The following is a 14,842-nucleotide window of genomic DNA, read 5'->3' on the forward strand; positions in this document are numbered from 1 at the left end:
TGAGGGAGATTAAGAGGTACAAACTTACATTCATGAAATAAAGAAGTCAAAGGAATGTAATGTACAGCATAGGGAATATAGTCAATAATATTGAATTAACTGTGTATGATGACAGATGGTACTTAGACTTATCGTGGTGATCATTTTGTAATGTCTAAAAACATCAAACCGCTATGTAGTACACCTGAAACTAGTATAGTATTGTAAGTCAATTATATTTCAATTTAAAAAAAAAAGAAAAAAGTGAATCATGCCTTGCTCATCTGTGGGTTTTTTTGTGGGAATTAACAGAGAGCTAGGAGAGCTGTGTTTTAGACTTTTCAAAAGACTTTGATGGATTTCCAGACTAAGAATATTTAAAACTTGAAGTTGCTTTGTGTTTAAGAAAAACACTTTTGTCTCAAAGAGGGCAAATGTACAGATAGAAATGAAGAATATGAGTAAATAGATGTTTTTGTGAAAAAGGACTTGAATCTTGGTTACCCTTCGATTGTTAGTGTTCTCTTCAGTTTCAGAAATGAGGGGGCGGGGAAGAAGAGTGTTGTTAATGTTTCCAAGTATGCTAAACTGGAATATTTATTATGTTAATTACTCGAGATGATTAGGATAAATTTCAGGAAGATTTCACACAGCTGTGTGAATAGAAAAAAGGGTTAAGTGATAAACTTCTTATTGACAAAGTATAAGGTAAGACAAGACCCAAGAGGTGGCTTTTGAGTCATGAGATGGCGTGAAAAAGAGGCTTAAAGGAGGTGATTTTAAGTCAGAACAAAACAAAATCCCCAAACCCTCATTTTAACAAAGTAGATAAAAGAGATAGATCTTGTTATTCTGAGAGGTAGCACAAGCCAAAGATACTTAGAAATATGCTAACACCTAGTAAATACATGATTTTTCTTTTTTTCTCTTTTATAATCTTTCCCTCTTCTCAGGTCAGCAGTAGTCCTGAACCTCTGAAGGCTATAGAACAGGAGGTGAGAATGGGGTTTCAAAACGTTTTGTAAAAAGTAAATGAAAGTGATTAACTTTTGGGTACTTTCTCAGCTGCTATTTTCAAGACATCAAGTGCTCAGTTTGGAAGACTGCTGATGTTATTCCCTGAAATAAAAAAGAAAATTATTTCTTCTACAGTGGTTGCTAGGGCTTTACTGTAATCTGTAATTTACTCCTCTCTAAAGTCAGCATTTTGAAATAAAGGAGAAAATAATAAGTAAATCCTGTGGAAATTCAGCCTATTTCTATTTTTCCAGCAATAGGTAAGAAAACGTGTATGCTTTGCACAAATACCTTCCTCAGGGCAGAATGTACATAACTTGTATGTATCCTGGAGACAGCCTAGTATGTCATTTTACCATGGGCTGCCTCCCTATTTTAACAGATTTGTTCAGCCCCAGTCAGGGCACCATTCAGCTTCATTCAGCAAACATCTTTTGAGAGCCTACTTCATGTCAGGCTTGATATGCTAGACCCTGGGGATATAAAGACAAAATAAGACTTTCTCCTACCTACTAGGTCAGGGTTAACCAGGGTAAGGCCTTCAGCAGGTCCATGACAGTGGAACAGTGTCTTTTTCAGAAATACCTTCAGAGGTAGGTCATCCGTGCCTCTCTAAATTTTTTTGAACCTACAGTATAATTTACATCCAGACTTATTTCACCTAAATGTGTCTAGAATTATGCTTCTCAGTGTTTCTTTGGGTCACGGACTCCTCTACGAATCAAATTAAAGATACGAAGCTCTCTATAAAATACTTGTATACACAGAATTTTGTGATTCTCTTATGGTGTAGAGTTGTAAATCAAAAGAGTGTTAAAACTACTGCTTTGGACACAACTTTAACTTGGGGAGAAAGAAATGTAAACATAGAAATTAAATATAAGGTGATAAGTGTTATAGTGGGTATCCATTGGGCTAGTTACTTTCTGTAATTTTGTCTTTTACTTACATTAGGCTTAAAATCTTTGAAGCTAAAGACAAACTTATGTAGCAGAGTTGCTTGCCCCCTTTTTAAAGCTTATTCCAGATGAAATCAGGCGGCTACTTAGGAAAACACTGTATTGGAACATTTCTAGGTTGTCCTTAGTGGGATAATTTATTTTTGTAGTTGTGAACTTACTTTATAGTCTTTCTGAACATAAATAGTAATGGGGCAATGCCAGATAACACATGACATATGTATTCTGTACAGCACTGGCTACGGGAGGCATTTGATGAATGGAACATCTGAAAGTATCTTGTAAAGGCCTATAGACTTTCAGCCTGATAATCTAAAACCAGTAGGAAAATAGCACAAAGACCAGATTGTTTTCACTATGGTATCTCAAGTGAAGCTAAAAGTAATGACACCTGTTCTGTTTTTTTGTGTGATAAAAAACGTATAACATAAAATTGACCATCTTAACCATTTTTAAGTATACAGTCCAGTAGTGTTAACAGTATTCACATTGTTGTGAAACAGATCTCTAGAACTTTTTTGTCTTGCACGTCTGAAGCTCTATACCCATTAAATAACAACTCCCCTTTCCCTCTGCCCTCAGCCCTGGCGACTACCACTCTACTTAGTGTTTCTATGAATTTGACCACTTTAGATACCTCATATAAGTGGAATCATGTAGTAGTTGTCCTTTTGTGACTGGCTTATTTGACTTAGCATAATGTCCTCAAGGTTCATCCACGTTGTAGCATGTGACAGGATTTCCTTCCTTTTTAAGGCTGAATAATATTCCATTGTATACATATACCACGTTTTGTTTATCCATTTCATCCCTCAATGGACATTTGGGTCGCTTCTACCTCTTGGCTACTATGAATAGTGCTGCTGTGAACATGGGTATACAGATATCTCTTTGAATCCCTATTTTCAAATCTTTTGGTTTTATACCCAGAAGAGGTAGTGCTGGATCATGTGGTAGTTCTATCTTTAATTTTATGAGGAAACTCCATACTGTTTTCATAGCAGTTGCACCATTTTACAACCCCACCAACAGTACACAAGTGTCCTAATTTCTTCACATCTCACCAGCACTTGTTATTTTGTTTTGTTGCACAAGAGTGCCATTCCTTTATAGTTGTAACACTGGAACCCCAAGTCAGGTTGCTCGTTTTTGTGGGCATTTTCCAGTGACATGAAAGCCTACAATGTAAGAGTTTCTTAAAGACTGAAGGAGTGGGAATGGGGTTACAAAACAAGTAACGTTTATCAGAAAGAGACTTGACCACCTGGTGAGTCTCCATTTTTGGCACCCACCGGTGTCATTGAAGAAGATATCTTAATGGCATCAGGCAATTGAAATTGATAGGCCGGTGGTCTTCAGATAAATAAAGCAGCATTTGTAGTCAAAACTATTAGCCAAAACAGTACACCTGGCGTATGACCAGCATAAAATGGGAATTAGAAGTCTCCAGAAGTCACAGAGTGAATGCGAAACTACAGCATGCGACTCCCCTATAACTTTATGTTGAATAATTTATGTAAATGCTTCCAGTTTCCATTTAGGTCCTAGTAAAACATTTTCCCTCATTTTGTACCTGGTATCATATGAACTCATTGTTGACCAAAAGTGATACATTTTATCTTTTAGCCGGCTAATATTTAGGTTTGTCTTTTGTCCTTCTATCTTTAGTTGGAGGCATAGTTACTGACAGAATTTCATAATTTCTTCCATAGGAGATACAATATAAGAATATTGTGCCCTTGGCCAAACACATGACAGCGACTTCCCACCTCATTGCTTTCCTGCTAATCTTGGGAGCTTTATGTCTCCACTATCTGGGAGACCAAGGAGAAATACGTCTTTTGAAAACTATTCCCTAAAATTCAGAGCTTTCCCCTCTTCAGCTCTCATGGTCTGTCCCTGGGATCCAGCTGTCAGAAGTACAGCCCACACTGTGAGCTATTTTAATGTGTGTAAAATATTTTTATGTGGTAAAAGTATAAAAGGGAAGTGAGTTACAGATCAATAATCTCATGTTATTTGGATAGCATTTTAAAATACCATCTTCTAAGCAGATCCTAATTTACCACTTCCTTGTAGCCCTAAATCTTGAGATCCCCTGAAGTGTCAGAGTCCTTTTCCTGTTTTAGGTTCAGCTCTCTCCTGGTTACTTTATTTCATACTCCCAGATCCACAAATGATTTTGGGGAAGAGGGCTTTTGCCAAGCTGTTTATATTGTGAACTTTTAAATTACTACATAATTTTTTTTAAGGTAAAAATAGCTAGACCTTGTGGGGTAGGGTGATATGAAGGAAGAAGAAACAATTTCTCTACTTGACTTTTATTTGAGAGATAAATGGAAACAACAAGGTCAAGATCGACCTCCAGTTATTTTTCAAATAACTTCAAAGGCATACAATTTTCTCATTGTAGATGAACTTGATATTCTCTAGGGCTTTCTGAATCCATAGTTTTGATGGGTTTAAGCACTGTCCATCAGTACTTCATCAGAACCTGGACTCTTTATATTAATTTTTAAATGTACTTTATATTTTAAACTTTTAAAGCTTGGGAATTCATGTATATGATAACATAAATGTGAATTAGCCAGCCTGTTAGATTAACCAAAATAATGCCACTTCTATTTTTTCTGTTAAATAGAGTACACATCAAAACAAAGACCAAGAGAGTGGTACTCAGGGCGACTTCTAGTTGTTTTCACTATAGTCCTCTTTGGCTCCAGAAATATTATTGTCAGTTTTCCAGACTCAACTTCTAACAAGCTAATTTACTTGATGAAATTTTTTTTTTTTTTTTCGGTACGCGGGCCTCTCACTGTTGTGGCCTCTCCCATTGCAGAGCACAGGCTCCGGACGCGCAGGCTCAGCGGCCATGGCTCACGGGGCCAGCCGCTCCGCGGTATGTGGGATCTTCCCGGACCGGGGCATGAACCCGTGTCCCCTGTATCGGCGGGCGGACTCTCAACCACTGCGCCACCAGGGAAGCCCAGCTTGATGAAATTTTTATCAGATACTTTTGTATTAGGTGCCAGTCTCCAGCTCCAGGAAATAGTCAAATAATTTTGTCTTTTAATTTTAACAGGGGAGGAGGTGATAGAGGATTGAACTAGTAATGTATTTGATTTGTCTTTCTTCCCATTGGATATCAGCTCTGTATTTGAGATGCACAAAAGAAAATAGTTGGCTGTGTAATTCAGCTGATTTTATTAGCATACGGTTAATATTGCAATATTTGTAATCAAAGTTATTTTAAACACAAGGCAACAATGAATGGATAGTCCCAACTCATAAATAGTATAAATGGTTTTCTTTTCTCAAAACTTTCAAATTGAAAAGAGAATTTCATCTAGTTATAGTAAAACTTACTATCTCTAGTCTCTTTATATACCTAAAGAAATTGTTTTTGAGGGACTACCCTGGTGGCGCAGTGGTTAAGAATCCACCTGCCAATGCAGGGGACACGGGTTCGAGCCCTGGTCCGGGAAGATCCCACATGCTGTGGAGTAACTAAGCCTGTGCGCCACAACTACTGAGCCCGAGTGCTGCAACTACTGAAGCCCACGTGCCTAGAGCCCGTGCTCCACAACAAGAGAAACCATAAATAAATAAAGTGATGAAGACCCAACGCAGCCATACGAACAAATAAGTAGAAATTGTTTTTGAGACCATACTTCATACATAGATTTATATTCTGAATTTTATAATTTTCTTTTACTTAAAAATATATATATTTAGAAGTGCTAACAAGAGCATAGTAAAAGCAAAAGTCACTCATTATCAAACTACCCAGTGGCAACCACTTTTAGAATTGTCATGAGTGTCCTGACATAGCTCTTTCTAGCCATTCTTAGTTGATTATACTATACAGAACTGTTTTAGTCCCCAGTCTCTTCACAGAATATTGTGAATATTTTCCATCTCAGTAGGTATTCTTCTACAACACAGTTTTTTAAATTGCTGCATAGTATTCTGTTGTATGGATGTTCTATAATTTTCTTAATTTCCTATTTTGGAGCATTTAAGTTGTTTTCAGTTCTCTGCTGTTATAAATAACATCCTCTATCCATCTCTGATTATTTCCTTAAAAGTATATATATTTTCCAATTTAACATAACATTTTCCTATGTCATTGAAAATTCATTTTAAGTAAGTATTGTATGCTAATATGGATATGCCACTTCATTTTTCTTTTGATAGATTCTGAATCTCAGATGAGATTTGTTTTTGCTAAATGGATCATCTGTCATGGATATATATGTTTCTTAAAATGTTGATGAGCAATAAATAATCAGTAGCTGACCAACTATTATAAAAGTCCAAGTACAATATAAACTGTCAGAAAATGAGCCTAGCAAAAATTTACTAGGATGACGGTCTTCAGCAAATATTTGAGTTTTATCCACGTGTTAGAGCTTAAACCCACCAGAAGAGCTAAGATACTCAAAACTCTTAGTGAGTACAACATGCTAGGTCACAGTCTGACTTTATAGATTTCTCATTATTAAAAACAAAAATAAGGGGGGAATAACCTCCAAAAACCTGGGATAGGGATGAAGAGTATGGGTGGGAGGACTATTGAAGGGATAAAGAGCTCTCGGTTTGCCATAGAGAATATATTTTCTTTTGCATGCCCTTTGTTCTCATCTGGTAATTGATTTATATTAGTTCAGCCATACATCAAAATGCATTATAGTAAATTAAAATATTAAGAGAAGAAAATGGAGATGAAACATTTTAATGTTGTAAAGCTAAGAGGTTTGGTGATGGTTAAGTTCTCCAAGTGTGATTACTTTCATTGTAGTTGCTGTCCATCATAGCATGTGTAAGTTGACTATATGTCAAAAAATGTTTTCTTATACTTGAAGAGAGTCTTAACCTTGAACACCTTCTTACTTTTCAGCACTTAAAATAACCTAAATCTCTCAGACAGTGTAAGATTGGTATAGTGTTAGTTATTTTTAATTGCTTGGATTCTATTCCATTATTTTTATAGCTATAATTTATTTTATTTTTATTGAACTATAGTTGATTTAGCTATAATGTATTTTAAACCATGTTCTTTAAAAGTTAAGAAAGATAAAATTTTAAAGAGGGAAATAAAAATCACTAATAATCATCCCCCACCATAGCACAATTTAATATATTTATATATTCTTTTTTTCTCCTTAGGCCAAAAGCATGTATTGCCAGATTTTCAAAGTTGTGCATAATGTATTGTTATAAATTGTAATAAATAGCCAACATTTTAAACACTTGGTATGTGTGAATACACCGCTAAGTCTTTATACAGAAAAATTTAGAATAATCCAATGAATTAGGTACCATTATCTCTATTTTACAGATGAGAAAACATAGCTATAGGAAGAATACATAACTTACCCAAAATTATACATTTGGTGAATTCACTAAATTCACCCTAATCATCATCATCATCATTACTAGTACTAAACATTTTGTCCCATTCTCTTTAAGACTGGGTACTTTGCTGTACAGAACTGCCTCGTTATTGGTAGCTAGTGGACAGCTGTTTTTGATTATTTTGGAGTCACAAACCCCATTGAAAATCTGATAAAAGTTGTAGATTCTTTTCCTAGAAAAATTCATTGTACATAAATGTTTGCATAAATTTTCAGTCTGGGCATGTACTTCTTGAAGCCTATCTGTGGATCTTAGAAGTAGCTGTGAAATTTTAATGATTATATATAAATGACCTGGATTGCTTGTTAAACATGCAGATTACCTGATCTCACTGCCTAAAGTCTGGGCTTGGACTTAGAATCTGTCCTTTTTACAAGCACTTCAAGTGATCTGGATGCAGGATTTGTTTTCTTTTTTTGGTGACGCCTTGCAGCTTGCAGGATCTTAGTTCCCCAACCAGGGATTGAACCCGGGCCATTGGCAGTAAAAGCACGGAGACCTAACCACTAGACCACCAGGGAATTCCCTGGATACAGGATGTTTTAAGAACACTGTTTACAAAACTGTATCCCGAGATTAAGAATCTTGTCATTCCATTGCTGTTTTAGAGTAGCTACCACACAGTACATGCTCTAAGTGTTTGGAAACAAGTCTTTATTATCAAATGATTTTACAAATTAGGACTGCCATTACAAACTCTGATGATGACAGTAATGTATGATTTTATTGCTAATACTGCCACTCTACTTTTATCTTCAGGTCTTCTATTTAGAAGAATGTCATGTATGTCTGGAAAAACATGATTGCTTAAATATTTCCTAATTACTTGAAAATAATCTGCAGAGATTATTTATTGATCTCCTTTGGTAATCAGTGACTTACTGTTTTTTTTTTTTTTTTTTTTTGTGGTACGCGGGCCTCTCGCTGTTGTGGCCTCTCCCGCTGCAGAGCACAGGCTCCGGACGCGCAGGCCCAGCGGCCATGGCTCACGGGCCCAGCCGCTCCGCGGCATGCGGGATCCTCCCGGACCGGGGCACGAACCCCTGTCCCCTGCATCGGCAGGCGGACTCCCAACCACTGCGCCACCAAGGAAGCCCGACTTACTGGTTTTTTTTTTTGTTTTTTTTTTTTTGTTTTGTGGTACACGGGCCTCTCACTGTTGTGGCCTACTCCCGTTGCGGAGCACAGGCTCCGGAGGTGCATGGCTCACGGGCCCAGCCGCTCCGCGGCATATGGGATCTTCCCGGACCAGGGCACGAACCTGTGTCCCCTGCATCGGCAGGCGGACTCTCAACCACTGCGCCACCAGGGAAGCCCTTACTGTTTTTTAATAGAATTTTCTTTCAAGTTTCTTGACCCATTTAAAAGATAGTTTTAAATAAATTACTTGTCAGAATGTTTTCCCTAATTATATTTATTCGTAGGATGAACTTTCTGATGTCAGCCAGGGAGGATCTAAAGCTACCACTCCAGCATCAACAACTGCTTCAGATGTGGCAGCAATTCCTAGTGATACTCCCTTACATGAAGAGAATGAAGGATTTGTGAAGGTTGCAGATACACCAGATAAGTTAGAGAGAAGCAAGCATATTGAAGTACAGGTAGTCCAAGAAACTAGAAATGTATCAACAGGTAAGTGACCCTACTTATTTACATACTGACAAAGTATTCAGTAAATCCAGATGTGGATATGACATCTTTGGGGTGTTACTGCCATAGATTTATAAAACTGTATTCAATTGTAAATAAGCTTTAAGATGTGATGATTACATAAAGTTTTAGAGAGAAAAGTGGTGGGGCAGTGGCTGAGGGGTTGAGAGCCTGAAAGGCAGGAGGACATTCTTTTTCTGTTCCCTACCTTAGGTCATTAGTCTTTGTCTTTAATTTCTCTGTATTTCACCCCTTAAATACAAGGAAAACAGTGAGTTCTGGCCTGGTGTACACTGCACTGTGTCCAGAGAAACACAAATGAAAACGTCCTTTGGTTATTTTTTAGTTGCTCATATTTACTGTTAATTGAATATATGACATATTGTCTGTCTAACCTTGTGTTTCCTAGAATCAACTCTTTAAAATTTTTTATGATCAAATGATGTATTTACAACCATAGAAGCAATTTTCATAACAGGGGCAGTATGTGCTATATGCATTGTTTTTGTTATCTTGTTCTTTCCTAAGACTCTGCTGAAAATGAAGAGAAGTCAGAAGTTCAGGCAATCATTGAATCCACTCCTGAGTTGGATATGGACAAAGATCTCAGTGGATATAAAGGCTCAAGGTACTGTAAAAGCCCGATTAGGACATCTTATCCTTCCCTTTCCCCTCTCCCAAAGCACGCTGTTGTCCCCTGGTCTCTGACCAGATAAAATGCATTCAAATGTTTTGCTGAAGAAATGTTGATGTTATATTTCAGTTTTGTCTTTTTTGAAGCTGGATATTGTACATAGTTTAAATCTTCTGTGAAGTGTTACCTTTGCAGCATCAGGGACTAGGAGCATGTGGACGGATGGGGAAAAAAGACAGCCAAGGAGTATTCCCTACTTTGTGGAACTGGGAAAAACATAACAGCAAAAGTGGGGAAAATATAATTTGAAGAAACTTTATTCCTTCCCCCAATCAGGAAGAAGACAATGTATTCCCTTCAAAACTGTAATGATCTCATTACTAGAAGAAATTAGTCTCATTTTAGTATCATTTTACATGGGGAGGCTATTTAGAGGTTAGAAGAGAATGGTATGTATCATCTTAATGAAGATCATCTGAAATATATTGATGTTCAAGAATGTCACACAGGAGCTGCTGCCTTTTAATTTCTTCCATAAATTTTATTTTTTAATTAATTAACAATGGCCATAAAAATGTGTGCCATTTTTTTGATCACTGCTAGACCTCATATGCAGTAGCGGTTAAAAAGCATGAGCCTAGAATAAGACTACATGCATTCAAATCCTGACTTGGATTTGAATCTGAGGTAAGTTTCCTCATCCATAAAAGGGAATTATGATAATACTTCAGATGGCTGTAAGGAGTAAATGAATCAATATATGTTAAATCATTGGGAAAGTGTCCAGTTCAATAAATGTTAGCTAACATTATTGTTACCTTCATTATTGTTTTATATCATTTTATCTTAATTATAACCTTATGAGGTTGATGTCTTCACCCCCATTTTACAGATAAGGAAGCTCAGAGTTGTACAGTAACTTGTCCAAGGTTACCAAGCTGGCAAGAGGTGGAGCTGGGATTCAATCTAGGACTCTGATTTCAAAGGCTGTGCTCTATTAAAAGATTTTTTTCTTTATTGTTTACTTAAGAAATTAAACAATGCAGAGTGTAAAAAGTGAAATTTGCTTCTTATTCATCCTCTCCTAAACCTAAGAGATGCAGCTACTTACTAACAGTTGTGCGCTCTTGTCATTCTGAACCTGTTTTTAAAAATCAAAAACATTTTTATTAGACTAAAGCATGTATGGCAGTATTAAGGTCAAATCATAATACAAAATATGAAGGGCAATAGTAGGCCCTTACCCCTACTGACCCCTCATTCCCACTCCCAAGAGGCAGTCTCTATCACTTCTCAGGTCTCTTTGGGTATTTATCTTCAGGTATCTAAATCACATCCTATGCTGTTCTTCCTTGGTCTCTCTCTTTCTCAGTTGGGGTTCAGTGAGAAAATCAAGTCCTAATGCCCTAAGGCACCCCTTGTATATAATGAATTAGCTATACTCCTATGCAGGGACTTCCCCGGTGGTCCAGTGATTGAGAATCTGCCTTGCAATGCAGGGCATGCCGGTTCAATCCCTGGTCAGGGAACTAGGATCCCACAAGCTGCGGGGCGGCTGGGCCCATGTGCCACAACTAGAGAGCCTGTGTGCTGCAACTACAGAGCCCACACACTCTGGAGCCTGTGCACACTGCAACTACTGAGCCTGCACACCGCAGCTAGAGAGAAGCCCATGTACCACAACGAAAGATCCCGTGCACCGTAACTAAGACCCACTGCAGCCAAAAAATAAATAAATATTTATACTCCTGTGCATCTAGAACAGTACTAGCTATATACTTTCTTTGGGAGAATTGAGCAAATAGTCACTCAAATCATTTTCTGTATCCTGTGGATCAAATGAGGAGTCCTGGTTTAAAAAAGGCTGCAATATTAGCTATTGACTTTATAGGGCATAGCTCTTTAAACCATCATCTTTCCTTTCATCCTCCCAATATAATTATATCTCAGTTTCTGTTAAATTAACATTCATTGTTTATATCATTATGATTATATAAATACTAATAACAGCCTAGCCACAGAATATACTATGATTACATTTCCTTTCTTTTATAACTTCTTTTTTCTTTAATTTAGTAAAGCCTCGGGGTTTTTTTGGTTTTGTTCTGTTTGTTTCTTTTGCTTAGGTTTCTACATACCTATCACTACTTCACTAACAGATACCCTGCAAATCGTAAATGTAAACATTCTCAAAATGGCCAAATATAAATAAAACCAGTGTCCTGGAACCTTCTGTTACCGTTCTCCAATGTAGACATTTTTGTGTTTGCTCTGGTCCTGGAATTTGCCCTCATTTTCATGCTGGGAATTCTTTTCACTTCTCTCCTTTGTTCCATCTTCTATTTCCTGGATACCATGACATCTAGCTTCTTGATTTATGCCTTTGTTTTGACAGAAATATTCTTACTAGCTTTCCTGGCAAAGGCTGTTTTGGAAGTAAGTTTTTTGAGAACTTGAATGTGATAAATGTCATTTAAAGGAATGATAGTTTGGCTGGATATAGAATTCCAGGTTGGGAAATCTTCAGAAGTTTTTATTCAGAATTGTGAGGACATTAATTCATTGTCATGTTTAGTGGAGTGTTGCCATTTGGATTCTTGCTTTTTTAATATATTCTCTGTAAGCTTTTAGGATCTTTATCCCTGTTTGTTGTTGTTTTGTTTGTTTTTTCCTTTTTAAAAATTCATGATGATGTGTTCAATGTAGGCATCTTCTTTTGTATCTGCAGTAGTCCTTTCATCTGGAAATTCATATTTCCCCGTTGAGAAATTTTCTCTTATTTCTCCTTTTTGTTGTCTTTTCTTCTCTTTTTCTGAAACACTTATTAGGTAGATATTGAACATTCTGGACTGACCCTCACAATTCCCTTTTTCCCCTCTTTTCTGTCTCTTCTATTTTTTTTATAATTTCTGGATGATTTCTTCAACTTTCTCTTTCAACCTTCGTCAATTTTTTTCTAAAAGTTTTTTTGTTTTTCTTGGATAGGTACTTTTTATAACACCCTACAGTTCTCTTACGGATGTAACTTTATTATGAAAATAAAATAAAAATTTTTTTTTTAAGTTTTTGCTGCTGTATGCATTCACTGTCTCCTTTTACTCTTGAGTGTTTTGGACTCAATTTTATGATAGAGGCTTTCTTTGATCGTCTGGTTCTCTGTGGCTGTTTTGCTCATACTTACGTAAATGACATTGATTCTCCAGTTTTCTGCCTATAACATTTAACCTTGGCTTCCATTGTTCAGGGAGCAATGCCAGGACAAGGGAGGTCTCACTGTCCTGGAGGGTTGGATTTAGGTCTCATATAGCTTCTTGTGCTGTCTTTCATCACATCCCTCTATCTTATGTTCCCTCTTGCATGCTTCTCTCTGCAGATTGCTGGTTCCTTCAATTCCTGAGCCTTTCAGGGGTTCTGGCAGCATGCTGACTTCCTTCCTAAACACTAATGGCTTAAGTTGAAGCTTTGTCTGGTCTGTTAAATCAATTTCTACTGTTTGCCCATCTGTTTTCTATCTTATATAATTTTGTTCACATTTCATCTGCTGTAGTTTCTTTTTCTGTTCCCTATGTCCTTGTGGGTGTATACTTTTTAAATTCCTTTACTGTCATTTCAGTTGAGTTTCTCAATTATTGGTTGATAAATGACTGTGTCCATCGTATTTAACTGGAAATCCTGTGCAGACTTTTTTCTATTAATGTAACACTAATGCACAAACACGTACATTTCCCCATTCTCCTCCATACCCCTGCAAAAAGGGCTTATATTATACATACTGTATTGCAACTTGCTTTATAAAAAGCACCTTTATATAATGGGTTTCTTTCATTTCTAAAGCTGTATTTTAATGTTTTTAAAGTTAAAAGTTGAAACTTTCAGGTATATCCATAACTTATTTCATCTGTGCCCTGTTAATGATCACTTGGGTTGTTTCAACTTTTTGCTACTCTGACCATCCTTCTACGTACATAATTGCCTTCTTGTGACAGGGGCTTTGTAGGATTTTTTTTTTTATTTGTGGCCACGCTGCACAGCTTGCGGGATCTTAGTTCCCTAACCAGGGACTGAACCCCAGCCACTGCAGTGAAAGCACCAAGTCCTAACCACTGGACTGCCAGGGAATTCCCTGTAGGAATTTTTTTAACATCAAGTTCTTGGGTCAGTGGGTATTTACATTTTAAATTTTGATATTGCCAAGTTGCCCTTAAAAGAAAAATAAAATGGCCATGCTAATTTATACCCAGACAACATGGACCATGGTAGTTAAGATCATGGATTCTGAAGCCTGGCTGCTTGGGTTTGAGTCCTGCCTCTTTGACTCATTTGCTGGATGATCTTGGCAAATTCCATAACCTCTTTAGTTTCCTCTTCTGTAAAGTTGGGATAATAGCAGCAGATCTTTTGTAGAGTAGGTGTGAAGGTTTTAGTAAGGTAGTCTGTGAAAGGACTTAGACCAGTGCCTGAACAATGCAGAGTAGTGCTCTCTTTTAGCTGCCATTTACTGTTTGTGTTTGCTAGGATCTCACTGCAAAAACATTCTATATATTCATCAACAGTTCTCTCTGTGGAGTTCAATGGGAATCTCTTATGACACCCTTGAGAAATCCTTTTAAATTATATTTTATATGAAATGTAAATTACAGGTTAAAAATTCCTATGTAACTTAGCCTTTTGTATTCATTTTGCACAGTTGAAAACATCTTTCACTTATTTGTTGATTTGGTTTTGGTTTTTTCTGCCTAGCACTCCCACCAAAGGCATAGAGAACAAAGCTTTTGATCGCAATACAGAGTCTCTCTTTGAAGAACTATCTTCAGCTGGTTCAGGTCTAATTGGAGATGTGGATGAAGGAGCAGATTTACTAGGTATGATCGTTTATCTAAAGTAGTATCATACTGTTTTAAAAATAGATTTTTTAAATGACTTAATTGAAAATTTCTTTAAAATGTCTCTAACTGTCCAGTGGGGCAGAGTTATTGCACTTTTACATAATTAATAAGAATGTATTCTTTGAGATGATGAAAGTTTTAAATGAGAATATGTTCACTTATGGATGTGCCTAGAATTGAATTACATTTTAGTTTGTATTTTGAATTCATGTCACACAATTTATTGAACTCCTGCTATATTCTGAGAACAGTATTACATAGAAGAAGCACAGTGATATATGTATATATGGGGTATATGT

At 36.7% G+C, this 14,842-nt stretch overlaps 1 protein-coding gene across 7 annotated transcripts in view; it reads left to right on the forward strand.

Annotated features, from left to right (window-relative positions):
• SPAG9 (sperm associated antigen 9) overlaps positions 1-14,842 on the forward strand; it is a 143,154-nt gene that overhangs the window by 87,875 nt on the left and 40,437 nt on the right. For 6 of the 7 annotated variants that reach the window (XM_079905625.1, XM_079905626.1, XM_079905627.1 and 3 more), the window contains 3 exons: positions 8,798-9,005; positions 9,552-9,651; positions 14,398-14,519. In XM_079905625.1, coding sequence (XP_079761751.1) covers positions 8,798-9,005; positions 9,552-9,651; positions 14,398-14,519 — 430 coding nt within the window. Of the gene's footprint in view, positions 1-932; positions 975-8,797; positions 9,006-9,551; positions 9,652-14,397; positions 14,520-14,842 lie in introns of all 7 variants that reach the window. The other variant, XM_079905631.1, reaches the window with a different exon arrangement.

Source organism: Stenella coeruleoalba (genome assembly GCF_951394435.1).
Source record: "Stenella coeruleoalba genome assembly, chromosome: 19".
In the NCBI taxonomy this organism is placed as follows: domain Eukaryota; kingdom Metazoa; phylum Chordata; class Mammalia; order Artiodactyla; family Delphinidae; genus Stenella; species Stenella coeruleoalba.